Source organism: Palaemon carinicauda, chromosome 17, assembly GCF_036898095.1.
Source record: "Palaemon carinicauda isolate YSFRI2023 chromosome 17, ASM3689809v2, whole genome shotgun sequence".
Lineage (NCBI taxonomy): Eukaryota > Metazoa > Arthropoda > Malacostraca > Decapoda > Palaemonidae > Palaemon > Palaemon carinicauda.
In genome coordinates this window covers 63460348-63479589 of record NC_090741.1, presented here as the reverse complement: position 1 = coordinate 63479589, position 19242 = coordinate 63460348, and the positions used below count along the sequence as shown (strand labels likewise).

The 19242-nt window shown below is 35.4% G+C and overlaps 1 protein-coding gene across 1 annotated transcript; it reads left to right on the top strand.

Annotated features, from left to right (window-relative positions):
- The first annotated feature begins 393 nt into the window (after positions 1–393).
- LOC137656398 (glutamate receptor ionotropic, delta-2-like) lies at positions 394–17692 on the top strand. The gene is made up of 14 exons (XM_068390575.1): positions 394–415; positions 1109–1202; positions 2328–2422; positions 3009–3169; positions 3440–3630; positions 5445–5687; positions 8454–8581; positions 9204–9325; positions 10336–10561; positions 10995–11140; positions 11519–11617; positions 13971–14137; positions 15629–15758; positions 17379–17692. Exons 1-14 carry the CDS (start codon positions 394–396, stop codon positions 17487–17489), a joined length of 1935 nt encoding a protein of 644 aa, XP_068246676.1. The 3' UTR covers positions 17490–17692.
- Positions 17693–19242: the final 1550 nt, after the last annotated feature.

Here is a 19242-nt window from a genome sequence, read left to right as displayed (position 1 = left end):
TATTTTAAGTCAACACCAATGTTTATTCACCTTTTTCACGATATACTATTCTCACCACCATTCTTATCACTCTTGATTGCTTCTATATCTACATTCTGGCCTTTTTTATCTAATTAAAATCCATCTATTTACTGTATAGATCCAAGATAGAAAATATTTATGAACAGATAAACTAGAGGTAGAATGACGTATTTACGGAAAAAAGAACAAGGGACGTTGAGTAACTTATGCAAAGTTGGTAATGACGGTGGGTATGTACTGGTAAGTTCATAAGTCATGGAACGCTCTCTATTGAATTCGGCTGTACGCTGAGAAATAAAAGGATGCATTGGACCATGAACAAAAAGATATGATAATCATGCAAACAGTAAAGAAAAAAAAAAGTCTGAAAAGATGCCTGAGGATGGAATAGCAAGTAAGATGTTACCGATAGTTGTGAAGTTTAATTAAAAGAAAGATACGAAAAGGAATGAGTGAGAGTAATAACTACTCCGTATTGGCCCAATGGAAACAGAGTTTGAATCTGAAACGGCATTATAGGTACTGATGACAAAGAGAATTAAGGGTGCCATACTTGAAAAAGAGTTTCCACGAAGTTTAGAGGATAACTAAGAAAGTGTTTGTTAGGCGTGACGTCATGGAAGGGCTGTAATGTTATGGAAGTGTGATGGAACATGTAAGACGATAGATGCGAGGGTTCAGTGTGTGTAAAAGCTGCTAATGAAGGAATCTGTTGCTGATGTTGCACAGAAGGTTTATCTGTAATTTAGTGTTTTGGATTTTCTGTTTTTTCCTCTAAGGGTTTTTACGTGTGGTGGAGATATATACATTGCATACAATTATATAACCTTAATGTAAGTAGATTAATTAAAGTTTTTAAAAAAATTCAAAGTCACCTATAGGGGTATATAAAAGGATCAAACCGGGACTTTTTTTTTTAGGTTTCTCAATATACCAGAAGAAAATTTTTGAACAATGCAAATCTTATCATATACCGCACTGTATTTCTAATATCTTTAATAATAATTTTGTATCAATAACATAAAGAAAACAAATTAAATCAACTGTTGAAGGGAAGACTAAACCATCATCTAATTTCTATTCGCAGTCTTGGCCCCTTTGATTTTGCTGTGTGACTCTGAGGCTATCAGTTTCCATCGTCAGCGAGTGGCACCTACAGTTGAAGCTCAGGGAAAAGTCAGGTAAGGTTACAGCCTCTCTCTCTCTCTCTCTCTCTCTCTCTCTCTCTCTCTCTCTCTCTCTCTCTCTCTCTCTCTCTCTCTCTCTCTGTATATATATATATATATATATATATATATATATATATATATATTGTATATGTATATGTATACACACATATAAATGTATATACATATGGATATGTATATATATACTGTATATATATATATATATATATATATATATATATATATATATATATATATATATATATATATGTATATATACATATCCATATGTATATATATAATATATATATATATATTTATATGTGTGTGTACATATACATATATAGTATATATATATATATATATATATATATATATATATATATGCGAGTGTTATAAATTCTTCACATTTAAACCCTCCAAAGATAATTGATCTGGGTATCAATAGTCACGAATTCATTTTTGACATTCTTACTTTCATTAATGCGAGGTTCATGATCTCACCAGTAAGATCACGTATTTGGAATCCCGGATAAGGTAAACCAGTTTTGGGACGTTCAGGTATCTCAGTATTAATCTGTTGATAAAAACAGTGGATTGCGTATATATGTTTGTTTCTGTTTGATGGAATAAACTTGATTATCTTCCATTTATAATAAAGAGCAAATGTCTGTATATATATATATATATATATATATATATATATATATATATATATATATATATATATATATATATATATATATATTTATATATAATATAATATATGATATACAGTATATATATATATATAATATATAATATACAATATATATATATAATATACAGTATATATATAATATATAATATGCAGTATATATATATATATATATATATATATATATATATATATATATATATCCGGTCACGCTCGGTCTCTCCCCGTCCCTCGGGTATGGTGGAGGTGAGTAGTCATACGCTGGTGACAGGGAATACCCCGAGAGGTACACTCGGAAACCACAATCCCCCACAAATTGCCAAAACCTTCGTGTTGTAGTTTGGAAAGGGGGAAGGGTTGAATCTGTGCATATCTATCTAGATATTCAGTCAACATTTTTGACGGGTCGCGTACACTAGTGTATATTAAATTCTTTTCCCCAGGAGCCTGACCACAAACGATGTACTGAGCGTATTGGAATCCTTCCACGATAAAGAGAATCTTCGTTTGAACTTACTGTACGACTTAGAATCGGAAGGTAACTGTGAGTCTTTACGAGGATTCTTCTGTTCAATTTGTTTTAACTAGCTATTTTGTTACTACCTTAATTATCTGTTCATATTTTGATATGATTCTCTTACCATTAACCTGACGCTTTTTACAATAGATTTATTTCTATTCTATGGCAATTTAATGTCCGGTAAATATCACTTTGAACATTTACTAATAGATATTAATAATAAGGATAATAATAATAATAATAATAATAATAATAATAATAGTAATAACAATAATAGTTTTTCATAGTTTATATAGGAAATATTTATTTTAATGTTATTATTTTATTTTTCCTTGTTTCCTTTCCTCACTGGGTTATTTTCCCTGTTGGATCCCCGGGGCTTATAGCATCCTGCTTTTCCAACTAGGGTTGTAGCTTAGCAAGTAGTAGTAATAATAATAATAATAATAATAATAATAATAATAATAATAATAATAATAATAATAATAATAACGCATTTACATATGATGAAAATTAAAAGTACTAATAATTCTCTAAAACTGAAAATATTTTTACTTAATAATTTATTATTCGTATATTAAAAAAAAAAAGTTTTGATTTTCAGACTTTGTGGATGAACTGGCTCATGTGCTTAGTGGCCACTGGTTAAAAGGAATGACACTGTACCATCACAATAGCACAATAAACCCATTATTTTCCATTGATGCTCCAACGGTGTTCTTTCTTCTTTGTTCGCCTCGAAATATACTTCAGATCCTTGGAAAGGTTAGAAATATTATATACTAGTGTACGCAACCCGTCAAAAATGACGGCTAAATCTTTAGAATTAGATATGCACGTACACGTACCCCCCTCTGACCAGGGTGTGATTACTCCCTCTCTCCCCTCCCTAGAAGCACGACTCAAAGAATTAATACATATGCATTACTAATAAATACCCTAAAAGTACGACTCAAAGAATTAATACATATGCATTATTAATAAATATCCTAAAAGCACGACTCTGAATATCATTCACATCTCTTTCCCCTAAAGGAAACTCCTAAAGGTCTCAAAAATGATTACGTCACGTGGCTGCTGATCTTAAACACCAAAGAAGCTCAAGAAGTAATGATGACCCTCGAGAGAACCCTGCAAGAAGGGACTCACATCGTGCTAGTTGCTAAAGGTTTCTTAGGAAGTATGGACGTGTTTTATACAAGGGCTGAGAGTCGACGAGTCATAAGGTAATCTTTCATGTCTGTTGACTGTAATATAAGTGGGTATACCTTAAAGTGGTGAAATGGTTTGTGTATCGCCATGATCAGCAAGGCTGTACTAGTCAGGGCTACCCATATTAAGTTGGTTTGCTATAGGCAATCGAATAGAAATCTCCCACCATCACCAATCCGCACTGGCCACCGTGATGATGAAAATTCCCAAACCTCAGAAAGAATAAGGACACGTCTGAGAGCTTTGTTCTACAGTGGACTAGAAACAACTGAAATATATATATGTATATATATATGTGTGTGTATGTATTTTATATATATATATATATATATATGTATATATATATATATGTATATATATGTGTGTGTATATACGGTATATATATTTGTGTGTATGTATATATATGTCATAATATTAAAGTAATTGTGTTATAACCAAAGACACTAAATCATTAAGGTTATTAGATAATTTCCAATAATTATATATGCTTGTATATACAGTATCATGGTTATCATCCGGTATAAGATGTACAGTATATGCGGAATATTGCTATACTCATGTTCTTTACATGACTTACAAAAATTCTGCAGCTATTCCATTATGTTATTTGTCTTTTTCACCGATTTTTTTTTTCTTGTAAATATGAAAATAACTTGGACCCAAAAATCGCCTAAATATTATTATTTTTTTTTTTAAGAAAGCAATCAAGGATTTTTTTTTCGGAAAAAATTATATTTTCTATCTCAGTGGTGAAAGGTTTTATATGAAGACAAAAAAGTTTTCACTCAAATCTCTCACTCATTTAAATTTGGTTTCAATTCCTTTCCACACGCACCCCATTGTGTGAACAATGTGTGCCATAAAAAAAATTGTAATATATAAATACAGTAATCATATTAAGAATGTATCACATAATGATATGAAGAAAATTAAAAGCAAAGATAAATGTAAAAAAAAAAGACAAGATTTCAAATAAATATTTGCCTCAAGAGTGACCTCTTCCTCTCATTCTCAGACAAATACAGACGGTGGCCTATTGGAAACGTCCCTGCCTGGCGATTTGCCGGACTGGAGTTCGAGTCCCGCTGTAGCTCGATAGTTTCTTATTGTGTCTGCAGTCTCACCATCCATGTGAGCTAGGAATAGGAAGTTTGGGGGAGCTTATAGGTCTATCTGCTTAGTCATCAGCAGCTAATACCTGATCCTCCCTGGTCCTAACTTGGATGGAAAGATCGCTTGATCATATGTATATATGGTCAGTCTCTAGGCCATTGTCCTTTGCCTCTGCCATTCTTGAGCGACCTTTAAAGGTTTAAAGGCCTTTCATGAATGGCAGTGGCAAGGTAGAGCGACATTGCCCTATCAAGCAGGACAATGCCCTAGAGACTGACCATATTACATATGATCAGCGCCCAAACCCACCTCTCCACCCAAGCTAGGACCAAGGAGGACCAGGCAATGGCTGCTGATGACTCAGCAGATAGACCTATAGGCCCCCCCCCCCCTCCATCCTTAGCTCACAAGGATGGTGAGGTTGCAGCGACCAAAGGAACTAACAAGTCTGAGCGGGAATTGAACCCCAGTCTGGCAATATACCAGGCAAGGTCCTTTATTCCCTATACTCATTTTTTTTTTTAATGAGGCGCATTTGCACTGACTCGCAGGGGTGCCCTATTAGCTCGGAAAAGTTTCCTGCTATCTGATTGGTTAGAATTATCGTGTCCAACCATTCAGCGATCAGGAAACTTTTCCGAGCTAAAAAGGCACCCCTGCGAGTCGGTGCAAATCTGCTTCGCTTAAAAGAATTGACTATAGTTTCCATCCACAGCTTCGAAAAACGCCACAAACTAAACCCACGAACAAAAACAGGCCAAAGACGAGATTTGAATTCAAGAAGAGACGAATACCTGGGGCAATATTCCGATATGGAAGGACGGAAACTGACGGTGGCTGCCAACGACAATTTCGGTTTCTGCGCTCTGGGGGGCGCTGACCCCGACGGGAGCGTGCGACCCCTTTCGGGGGTCGATCTGGAATTGGTAAATACACTCGGCAGAACTCTTAATTTCACGTAAGTAATTATTGGATTTGTTATGATTGAATTTTTTTCCTTATTTCCGTAGAATTAAATTTATAATCTCTCTCTCTCTCTCTCTCTCTCTCTCTCTCTCTCTCTCCTCTCTCTCTCTCTCTCATTATTTGTTATAAGTGTAATTTGACTTACATTTTTCCTTATTTCTGTAGAATTAAATTCTCTCCTCTCTCTCTCTCTCTCTCTCTCTCTCTCCTCTCTCTCTCTCTCTCTCTCTCTCTCTCTCTCTCTCTCTCTCTCTCTCTCTCTCCATTTCTTATGAGTGTAATTTTATTTTATTTTTCCTTATTTCTGAAGAATTAAATTTATAATTCTCTCTCTCTCTCTCTCTCTCTCTCTCTCTCTCTCTCTCTCTCTCTCTCTCTCTCTCTCTCTCTCTCTCTCTCTCTTATAAGTGTAATTTTATTTTATTTTTCCTTATTTCTGTAGAATTCAATACATTATTCTCTCTCTCTCTCTCTCTCTCTCTCTCTCTCTCTCTCTCTCTCTCTCTCTCTCTCTCTCTCTCTCTCTCTCTCTCTCTCTCTCTCTCCTCTCTCCATTTCTTATGAGTTCAATTGTATTATTTTTCCTTATTTCTGTAGAATTAAATTTATAATTTCTCTCTCTCTCTCTCTCTCTCTCTCTCTCTCTCTCTCTCTCTCTCTCTCTCCTCTCTCTCTCTCTCTCTCTCTCCTCTCCATTTCTTATGAGTTCAATTGTATTATTTTTACTTATTTCTGTAGAATTAAATTAATTCTCTCTCTCTCTCTCTCTCTCTCTCTCTCTCTCTCTCTCACTCTCTCTCTCTCTCTCTACTCTCTCTCTCTCTCTCTCTCTCTCCATTTCTTATGAGTTCGATTGTATTATTTTTCCTTATTTCTGTAGAATTAAATTTATAATTCTCTCTCTCTCTCTCTCTCTCTCTCTCTCTCTCTCTCTCTCTCTCTCTCCTCTCTCTCTCTCTCTCTCTCTCCTCAAGATAAAAACGTCACTGATATATTTCTATTCTATCGTATTTGACAACGATGAACTAAAACGGCAATTTAATGATATATTAACTTTTTTTAAATATTCGCGACTGAATTGAGAGAAGACAAAATTTTATTCAGTTTTATACATTCTTAACATGATCGAAGGTTTTAAAATCCCATAATCAAAATACCTCAAGCTACACTATCAAGGAATTATCCCATTATTATTATTATTATTATTATTATTATTATTATTATTATTATTATTATTATTATTATTAGCTAAGGTACAACCCTAGCTGGGAAAGCAAGATGCTACAAGCCCAATGGCTCCAACAGGGAAAATAGCCCAGTGAGGAGATGAAATAGATAAACAGTATGAGAAATAATTAACAATTAAAATAAATTATTTTGAAAACAGTAACAACATCAAAACAGATATTTCAAATACAATGTATAGAACTCTCCCCCTTTACTCTGTATTCCCAGACTTCTATATATTTCCCTATGACGAGAGGTACGTCTACTTTCTTTTGATTACCCGTCCCATCGGCCTTTGCACGAAAGGAGAAAAGAAACTGTAAAAAGTTATATAAAGCTAAATGACACAGACTTAAGTCTCCTTATGTAGGTGTCAAAAGAAAGTCTCAAGTCCAAGGTAAAAGTTTCAAGCCTCGACACTTACGGCGACAGTAAAAGACTTAATTCAAATCGGCAGATTTCTATAAATAAAACACTTAAAAATGCTAAAAAAAAAAAAAGAACGAGAAAAAAATTCTGTCTTGGTGAAAGTTTTAAACGTGAGTGAAGCTCAGGACTCACAGAGTGTGACATAATTTGAAGGTCGTGTAAAATAGTTTAATGGAGAGAAAGTCTGGTTTCTAGAATAAAAAAAATATAAGTTAGAGTGAATAGTAAATACAAAAAAAGCCTTAGGTTTAAGCGATAAGTTCCAATTTTGTTTTTAAAAAGGCAGAATTGTGCACCATAAGATTTGTATTGTTGATAAAATTTAGTGAAATGGCGAAATTTAAGACAAAAGAAAGAATAAGTCCAACTAAGAAAATTAAGTTTTGATAAAATCTAGTAAAGTACAGAATTCCAGTAAAGAAATAGATAAGTCCAACCAAGTTTCATTCCAGTCAAGAAAATCTAATTATTGATAAAATCTAGTAAAATAGAGAAAAACTAAGATAAAACAAAACGTCCCTGACTGGTGATCGTCCCGCTCAAACTCATTAGCTCCTTTGGTCGCTGCAATATCACTATCCTTGTGAGCTAAGGATTTGGAGGTTTTGATGGTGCTCAATAGGACTATCTGCTGAGTCATCAGCCGCCATTGTCTGGCCCTCCTTGGTCTTATCTTGGGTGGAGAGGGGGCTTGGGCGCTGATCATATGTATATATAGTCAGTCACTATAGTCAATTTCTTTTAGCGATGCAGATTTGCACCGACTCGCAGCGGTGCCCGTTTATCGGAAAAGTTTCCTGGTCGCTGATTGGTTGGACGAGATAATTCTAACCAATCAGCGATCAGGAAAATTTTCCGAGCTAATAGGGCACCGCTGCGAGTCTGTGCAAATCTGCCTCGATAAAAGAAATGGACTATAGTGCATTGTCCTGCTTGATAGGGTAATGTCACTGTCCCTTGTTTCTGCTATTCATGATGGCCTTTAAACCTTTAAACTGAAAGTCTCACTCCAAATAAGAAAATCCATTTCGAATGAAAACATCTCATCCAGAATAAACTTGAAATCCGAGTGAAAACGTCTTCTTCTTTCCCTTCCCAACAGATACAGAGTCATGCGACCTGCAGACGGCCAGTGGGGGAACCCACTGCCTAACGGAACTATAACTGGAATGATTGGCATGGTGGCCCGTAGGGAGGCTGATTTTGCAGTCTGCTTCATCTCAGTTACGAGTAAGATACTTTGCTTCCAGTTTGTTATCTAGATAGACTAAAATGTGTATATATACATATATGTGTCTGTGTGTATATAGAGAGAGAGCTTCACACACACACACACACACACACACATATATATATATATATATATATATATATATATATATATATATATATATATATATAAACACTATATATATATGCGTGTGTGTGCGTGTGTGTATATATGTCTGTGTGTATATATATATATATATATATATATACATATGTATGTATGTATACTTCATACATATAATCATATATATATATATATAGAGAGAGAGAGAGAGAGAGAGAGAGAGAGAGAGAGAGAGAGAGAGAGATCCAGTTAAGTCCGTAATAAAGCAAATTACCCATTTTGAGATTTAGTTTCATCCTTATATCCGCTAATCCAATTTTGACGTCTCCATCAACGTCCCAATTCATCGTTATACAAGAACCAAAAAAAAAAAAAAACAACCTGAGGTTATGTCACCTTTGGGAACTCAGATTAGCATGAACTAACTCACCTCATTTGCATAACATTATTTCACCTCCTTTTGTTTCCATTTTATTTTTTATGTTTGTTTCCTGATTTTGTGGTTTCTTATTCGATCAGGGGACCGAGTGGCGGTCGTGGATTTTACGTATTCCTACTACCGGTCTGTGATCGCCATATTTTCCCGCGCTCCTAGACAAAGGAATAGGGCCCTGGCGATATTGTCTCCTTTCAGCCCTCAGGTAATGATTGAGGAGACTATTAATTCCTCGAGTTTTTGTTAGTACTGGAAATTATTATTATTGTTATTATTGTTATCTTTCAAATATTTAAACGTTCTCCTTCAGCGGAGAAACAGGACAAAGAGAATAAGATATTTAGTTAATATTTTATTGACAGTTCGATAGAATAAGTCTATGGAAATTATTATTATTATTATTATTATTATTATTATTATTATTATTATTATTATTATTATTTTTATTATTATTCAAATATGGAAGCATTCTCCTGGAACGGAGAAACAGGACAATGAGGACAAGAAATATAAGGAAAATCTTATTGACAGTTCTATAGAATAAGTCTATGAGTATGAACAGTAATTAACTGACATACAAACCAGGGATATTTACTGTAGAGAAGGGTGCATAGTGCTTTTGAAGTAGTATTACAGCTTTTCTAAATTATAGTTTCTGGCAACATAGATAATACTGTAATACAGTGACCCCAAAACAGATGTAAATCTATAAGCTAAAGAATTGTCTATTTTTACTTATTTCTTTGCATTCATATTTCCTTCATTGTAGGCTTATTTTGCAAGTTCTTTCCTTTAGCTTGCTCCAGAAGAATGTATGCTAACCCAACAGTTCTTCTTCACTCAAGGGGTTAACTACTGCACGATAATTGTTCAGAGACTGCTCTCCCTTGGTAAGAGTAGAAGAGAACCTAGCTATAGTTAGCAGCTCTTCTTGAAGGACACTCCAAAATCAAACCATTGTTCTCTAGTCGTGACTGGTGCCATAGCCTCTGTACTATGGTCTTCCACTGTCTTGGGGTAGAGTTCTCATGCTTGAGGGTACACTCTGGCACTCAGGAACACTATTTTATCTTTTCCCTTATTTCCTATCCTCGCTGGCCTATTTTCTCTTTTGGGCTTATGACACCCTGCTTTTCCAACTAGGGCTGTAGCTTAGCTAGTAATAATAATAATAAATATAAATAAAAATGCCAACAACATCAATATTCCTAACAGGTATGGATCTGCATAACACTCTCCGTCCTGACTATGGGAGTTGTAGTTTCTATCCAGTTAAAGATATCGGATTTTCTTCTGAAGGAGAACTCCAGGTGGACTTTGCAGTGGAACACCTTCAACCTATTTCGCAGTCTGGTGGCACAAGGCAACGACATGCCCGCCAAACACGGATGGACGAAAGTCATACTTGTATTTTGGTCCGTTTCCTGCCTCACTTTCTCAGGTAACAAATTTTCCCTTACACCTAAGGGTTGCTAATCTGTAACTTATAATTTCATCATTTATCAGAATTCCAAAGTGTTCTTCATAGTTTCCAAGAATTTTTTGTTCACTTATAATTTAGCTATTTTTTCATGACTTCAAAGCGACGGACTACTTACTTTGCGCATGTCGGAACTTCTGAATTCATTCTATTCATACTTACAAGTGATTTTTTTCCTATTTTCCAGTTTGTCAGTTTTCCAACTTCTGATTATTCCATTCTTTTGTGTTCTTAATTGCTTTCCTGTCTAGCTCCTTTATCCCTTCCAATTCCACTAGTTGCTTAACTTTCAAGCTGATTTTATTTCGTTTGCTCTTCAAGAATTGCTTTCCCTATTTCTGTGGTAAAATTATCAAGAATCTCTCAGTACAGTAAAGTGCCTTCCTTCTTCCAGCCTCATATTCGGGAATGTTGACAGCAGTTTTGGCACAGCCCTTGTTCGAATCCCCAATCGAGTCTCTCTTGGACCTGCCAAAAGCTGTCAAGGAAGGATTTACACTCGGTGTCAAGGCAGGAACCAACATCGAGTTCCTTTTCAAGGTAAGTCCCCATTTAGATATGGTTATCTAAAATAACTTGAAGATTTGTTGATAGGGAGGCTCATTAATTTATACCCAGATACTGTAAAGCTCATAAGGTGCATGCAATATATCATGTTGCCTATACAGTACCTCTTTTACTTCTGACTACAAAAACCACTTTCTCTGACATGTTTTCTTTTTTTCTTTTTTTTTTTTTGACTATTTCAGTACTAATGACATTATTAGTTTCTGGATATATACTTTTGTTAATTTGTTGTTTATGTATTTTTATGATCGCTCTGATATTTTCTCATATATATATATATATATATATATATATATATATATATATATATATATATGTCCTCTAGAACCATTAGCAATTATCCATTATCAGGAAGCATCAGATGGTATCCTCAAAACAACCTGGGATTTATTCGACCACGGAGACAGAGGACGAAGCTTTGTCAACGATAACGTCACCGGGATGAAGAAGGTGAATAGGAGTTTGGTTTTGAATGAATTTTAAACGTTTAATATTAGATAATCAGATTTGGGTAATTACTGCTCAATAATAGTACTGTTTGTAGAGAACGATTATGATCCGTCAAATTACTGCAACGCCACAATGAAGATTACCATTCCTTTTTTGCCACGGGATTGAAGTCGGTTCTTCAGGAACTTCATCTCTTGCTCAAAGCAGACTAAATTGTGAAGCTCATTCATCTAGATGTCAGGGCCTTGTTTAAAGGTGCTCATGCATTGCAGAGGCAAAAGACAATAACAATACTGTGACGGGCCGAGAGAGGCTGTGACTAAGAAGGCAGGATGAAAGCAACTCTCGGCCCATCACATTGGTGACCCCGGAGTGACCCGAACACCCCGCCCTCTGATCTGGCTCTCTCGGCCCGTCACAATACCCTAGAGACTGACCATATATACATATGATCAGCCCCCAAGCCTCCACTCCACCGAAGCTAGGACTATGGAGGGCCAGGCAATGGATTCTGATGACTCAGCAGGTAGACCCATAGGTTCCCCAAAAATCCACCATCCTTAGTTCACAAGAATGGTAAAGTTGCAAACACTACTAGAAACTATCGAGCTTAAGTGGGACTCGAACCCCAGTCCAGCAGATCTCCTGGCAGGAAAGAGAAGGAAAAATTAGAGGCATATAACGCTGCATAATTTACGTTCCCACAAGTGAAGCATAGCAATAGTAAAGAAAGACTGAATTTGAGAAACTTAAAATGTCTGGTGCAAGAGTTGCTAAGCCTCATTGTCACCTTAAATTCATTGTACGCATTAGAAGACTGAATTCATTGTAGGTGTCAGAAAACTATATAATTCATCCCAGCCTTAATATGACTGAATTCATCATGGATTATTTTAAGACTTTCCACCACCTTCCCTACTGGAGGATAATGAATTTATCCCAGACTTCAAATTTCAATACAGATTTCAGAGAATTTTACACCACTATCCAGTGTAAAATCATTTTAATTCATTACAGAACTTTAAAGACTTTTGATTACTAAATTTATGATTTGGGGTTGTGGTGGCCTATTGGAAATGTCCCTGCCTGGCGTTCTGTCGGACGGGAGATCGAGTCCTGTTCAGATTCGATAATTTATTGTAAGGTCTGAGACCTCACCATCCTTGTGAGCTAAGGATTGGCGGTTTGGGGAAGCCTATAGGTCTACCTGTTAAGTCAGCAGCCATTGCCTGACCCTCCCTGGTCCTACCTTGGGTGGAGACGGATCTTGGGCGCTGATCATATGTATATATGGTCAGTCTCCAGGGCACTAATACGGTCCCTTGCCTCTGCTATTCATGAACGACCTTTAAAACTTTTATAGACTTTGGATCCCACTGTATTGTTTAAAAGACTATATCCCGCTCTAAGCTGTAAACTGCAATGAATTCATCACAGGGTACAGATGACTTAGAGATTAATTCTTGGTTTCATGAGACGTTACGCTACATTCCAACCCATAGAAGCACTTAGATTCTAGTGTAGGTTTCAACAGAGTTTACGATACATTCCAGACTGTAGAAGATTTTAAACTCCATTCCAGTATTCGCTCTGAGTTACCTGAAATGTAATCGGTTGAAGTTTGTTTTGCAAGGTGATTACCTTTAGGTTTCTCCCATAAAAATATTATGTACGACTTCAATAGTATTATTATTATTATTATTATTATTATTATTATTATTATTATTATTATTATTATTATTATTATTATTATTAGCTAAACTAGTATTCTCTGTTCTATAGGACCAGAAAAAATAGCACTTAAAGTAAAAGTTAAGTAAAGTATTTTAGAAGACCTGAAGGTATGTCTCAAACTGGGCAAAACTCAAATTCACTCTAGCTTTTAGAAGACTAAATAATACACCTCAGTATCGAGAATTTAAGTTTACCCAAAGTTATAGATGGAGTTGAATGTAATTTGTTATTGGAACACCACATTTCTTTCCAGGTACTGGAAAGTGACTTTCTGCTCCTTTCCAAGTACTGGAAAGTGAATTTCTGTTCCTTTCCAGGTACTGGAAAATGACTTTTTGCTCCTTTCCATTTACTGGAAAGTGACTTTCTGCTCCTTTCCAGGTACTGGAAAGTGACTTTTTGCTCTTTCAAGGTACTGGAAAATAACTTTCTGCTCCTTTCCGGGTACTGGAAAGTGACTTTTTGCTCCTTTCCAGGTACTGGAAAATAACTTTCTGCTCCTTTCCAGGTACTAGAAAGTGACTTCCTACTCCTTTCCAGGTACTGGAAAGTGACTTTCTGCTTCTTTCCAGGTACTGGAAAGTGACTTTCTTTCTTCTAACTTTCTGCTTCTTTCCAGGTACTGGAAAGTGACTTTCTGCTCATTGGGATGAAAGTGGTGTGCGAGTTACTCTCGATGAAGCTTGGCAGAAGCAAATTCCACATCGGCCGAGATGATTTCTTCCCTCATAGTATTGCTGTTCCAGTCCCCATTGGAGCTCCCTACAAAGAAGTCTTCGATCGAGTGTAAGGTGGTTCAACTAACCAACCAAGTCTCATTTTATCAAAGTAAAAAAAGATGGTGACCCTGTTGGGGCCCTTGGGCTTATAGCATCCTGCTTTTCCAACTAGGGTTGTAGCTTTGCAAGAAATATTATTATTATTATTATTATTATTATTAATAATAATAATAATAATAATAATAATAATAATAATAATAACACGAACAGAGATAGGTTACATTCGTCACCTGTATCATTATTATTATTATTATTATTATTATTATTATTAGTATTAGTATTAGTAGTAGTAGTAGTAGTAGTAGTAGCAGCTAATCTACAACCCTAGTTGGAAAAGCAGGATACTATAAGCCCAAGGGCTCCAACAAGGAAAATAGCCCAGTGAGGAAAGGAAATAAGGAAACAGAATAATGTGCCTGAATGTACCCTCAAGCAAGAGAACTCTAAACCAAGAGAGTTAAAAACCTTAATCGTTTTAGTGAATATCTCAAGATTAATGAATGTTAAAATACTTCGTTGTTTTTCTAGGCCTTTGATGAACTGAAAAAAAAATGGTTAGAATTAAAGTTCTTAATGGTTCCAGTGATTACGACTGCTCATGGTGTGCATACAACTTATACCATACAATACACCCACCTTCTTTACATCTGGTTACTAACCCTACAGCTCTCTCTCTCTCTCTCTCTCTCTCTCTCTCTCTCTCTCTCTCTCTCTCTCTCTCTCTCTCTCTCTCTCCTCAATCACGTACTTTGCATCAATACAAATCACATTTCAGAGTTTTATTATTGCAAGAGGGGCTCTCAGTCTTATTTTCCCTTATTATGTTATATCTTTGAATACGACCGCATTTTCTGTTGTTGTTTGAAAGCATTTTAAACAGTTTCCATTAAAAAGAGCAACATTTATAAGTAGTTCACTTTCATTACTGCTCTGTTCTGAATTGAATCTGAGGCTAAATCCACATCAAATCCGTCATGTCCGTTTCTCAGAGCTAAAGCAGCTCATACATTTACATACATCTAAACCGACTTCACTAATTCAAACAGAAGACACCTCCTCAGCCAACTTTTTGTGTACTAGTGGCACACTTTAATTAGGGTTGTGGTGGCCGATGTGGTAACGTCCTTGCCTGGTGAACGCCAGAGTGGGGTTCGAGTTTCGTTCAACTCGTTAGTTTCTTTGGTCGCTGCAACCTCACCATCCTAGTGAGCTAAGGATGGAGGTTTGGGGGGAGCCTATAAGACTATCTGTTGAGTCATCAGCAGTCATTGCCTGGCCCTCCTTGGTCCTAGGGGCATGGGTGCTGATCATATGTGCATATGGTCAGTCTCTAGGAGTCTAGGGCATTGTCCTGCTTGATAGGGCGATGTCACTGTCCCTTGCCCCTGCCATTCATGAGCGGCCTTTAAAACCTTTAAATGGGTGTGTTACTTGCAGTTTATCACCATCCTTAAATAACCTCTGAGCATATCAGTGAAACGAGCACCTTGAACCGCAGGATGATGAGGATGGTTGAAGGAGGTCTCATTTCCAAATGGAAGGAAGAAGAAGTCAGAAAGGTATCCCAGAGAACTCCTGATAGTGTAGCGTCATCGCGTGCCTATGCCATCACTCTGAAGCACCTTCAGGTAAGAAGACTGTGCTTTTGTAGACTTTCATTTTAGGGAGGTTTGTGTGATCATTGTCATTACCTCCGCCAACGAAGGTGTAAGGAGGTTATGTTTTCGCCCCGGTTTGTTTGTGTGTGTGTGTGTGTTTGTTTGTGAACAGCTTCCTGGATACAGTTTTAATCGTAGATAATGAAACTTGCAGGGATTAACTGTTATGTATAAAGCTGGAAATGATTCAGTTTTGGAAGGTCAAGGTGACGGTCAAGCTAAATGTCCAATTCACGTAATCGGCCATAAGTTTGGACATCGTTGTCATAGACTTCAAACTTGGTTCATATTTGAGTGTATGAAAATCCACGCCAATTAATACATGTTAAGAAGGTCAAGGTCAAGGTCGAGAAATAGGCTGCCGCGGTGGTGGTCTGCGCTCTACTGAATGCCCCTTTAGCTAGTAATGTTACTGAGGTTACCATGGATGGCCATACTTTGTCACTGGAGATGACAAGAAACGTTTGTCCAAAAACATGATGTCAGTGAGAAGAAAATAAGTGAACAGAGCACAGATAAGAGGCTATAGTTAAAAGTAAATAAATGGGGGTTTTCAGTAAAACAAATTAATTCTTTTAGTAAATAAGCAGGTGAATAAACATCCAGTAAACTTATACAGTGTATAAAAGGAAGAGAGCACTACCTTACGAGCACGTGTTCTGACCTGCAAACATTTTATGAACAGGTATTTATATTGGCTGCAAACGATCATAAAGTGATTTCAATTTGCCAGCAATGTTGATTACTTGGTGTAACGGTTAGTGCCCTAATCCTAAAAGATCTTGAAAACCATGTCTTCAAGAAGTTTCCCAATACTGTTTAGGAGTAGAACCGGTTTTATGTGTGTGCCATTTTAAATGTTTATTCTTATTTTCATTCACTTGGTTTAAAAGTTGTAATTTATCTTCATTAATTATCTCTGTTCTTATTTTCATTTCATTTATCCAAGCGTTCTTGTACTTGTAACGATAAATGAAACACGTAAATATCCTGAGTAAAAAATGAGATCTTATTGTATAAAGCAATTCCTTATAAATCCCATTACTTGAGAAAACAATATCTACTTCCATCGCAAGAAAACATTCTTGTACCTCGGCCCTTCCCCCTTCAGCTTAATCAATATTTCCAGGCAGATTCTTAAGTATGACCCTATCCAGGAAGCCTTCTCCATTATAATAATTCCCCCTTTCCAGCTTAACTTTATCGCAATCACTCTTTTCAGGCAGATTCCTAATTATGACCCTTTCCAGGAAGCATTCTACATCATAATAATTCATTCTTTCCAGCTTAACTTTATCGCAACCATTCTTTCTAGGCAGATTCTTAAGTATGACCCTTTCCAGGAAGCATTCTCCATCATAGTAATTCCTTCTTTCCAGCTTAAGTTTATCGTAATCATTCTTTCCAGCAGATTCCTAAGTACGACCCTTTCCAGGAAGCATTCTCCATTATAGTAAGTCCTTCTTTCCAGCTTAACTTTATCGCAACCATTCTTTCTTGGCAGATTCTTAAGTATGACCCTTTCCAGGAAGCATTCTCCTTCATAATAATTCCTTTCCAGCTTAACTTCATCGCAATCATTCTTTCCAGGCAGCCTTCTTCATCATGATCGTTGGCTTCGTTTTAGCGACAGTTGTCCTGGTTGTGGAACGTGCAGTATATGACAGTCACCCTTGGAGAATCTTTCAATTGATCAAATAAGGGAAGTCATCGCTACGAATGCTTAAGCTTTGCAACTTATAATTACGTGAGATCAAAGTCTACATCAAGGGACTGTTTGGGTGTGACCTTAATCTGATTCATATTGGCATTAAAGAATTAGTGTTTTATTTTCCACTTTGTAGAATGAGTCCTAAATCTTGATTTTACATTTGTTGTTAACGATATGTCTTTAACATTAGACGTTGCTTCGTGTATTGACTTTTGAGAAAATTAAGGCTTGCTACCCATGAAATGTTTTTACTATTATTATTATTATTATTATTATTATTATTATTAGTAGTAGTAGTAGTAGTAGTAGTAGTAGTAGTAGTAGTATTACTTGCTAAGCTACAACCTTAGTTGGAAAAGCAGGATGCTATAAGCACAGGGGCCCCAACAGGGAAAATAGCTGAGTGAAGAAAGGAAATAAAAAGGAAAAATAAAATATTTCAAGAACAGTAACAACATTGAAATAAATATTTCCGATATAAACTATAAAAAATTCAACAAAACAAGAGGAAAAGAAATCAGATAGAATAGTGTGCCCCGAGTGTACCCTCAAGCAAGATATTTATATTTAACTGATTGAAATAGGCTTGTAATGTTTATTATGAAGTCTAAGTTTCCTGTTATATCTTAGTTATAATAACGGGTTGTAATCTAACTTGCCTTTATTAACAAACCCTTCGTAAAGAAATAAGGTGTTTTACAAAATAGCTGATGCGAACATTTTTATTATTCATTCAATGCTGGTTATGTTGTAGTTTTCTTTCTACCTGAGTGGTAATGTTTTGATATGTTTAATCTTTTTCGCATATGTATATATATATATATATATATATATATATATATATATATATTATATGTATATATATGTATATATATATGTTTATGTATATATATACATATATTTATATATATTTATATATTTTGTATATATATATATATATATATATATATATACATGTGTGTGTATATATATACATATATATATATATATATATATATATATATATATATACATGTATATATATATATATATTATATGTATATATATGTATATATATATATATGTTTATGTATATATATATATACATATATTTATATATATTTATATATTTTGTATATATATATATATATATATATATATATGTGTGTATATATATATATACATATATATATATATATATATATATATATATATACATGTATATATATACACGTATATATATATATATATATAATATATATATTCAAACTCACTTAAATAACATTATAACAAACACTAAAGGTTTACGATCAATATGTTATATATGCCCATTAAAAGAAAGCATTATTGCGTATCAATATTAAACTAAAAGAAATAATATCCAAATTTCATCATATTTTCTAAACTTATGAAGTTACCATTCATTCCTGATTCCTCAAATTGCTATGTTGTACAGTGATACCTCTGGATACGAAAGTTTCTGCTTACGAAAAATTCAGGATGCGAAAAGTGATTCGAAGATTTTTATGCCCCAGGATACGGATAAAATTTCAGGATACGAAAACCTTACGAGATCCCAACTCTTCGCCGAGAGTAATTTTAAAAAGCGCGCGCCGCCAGACTTTGAACTTGGGTAGACTCACTTACAGCCTCCCGCTCACCCATTGGTTATCTCCCTACTCAGACGCTAGCTGACGCCATAAGATCCTGCTTTCCTATTGGTCGGCAACTATCCCAGCTTGCCTACGCACGGGCGTTTATCTC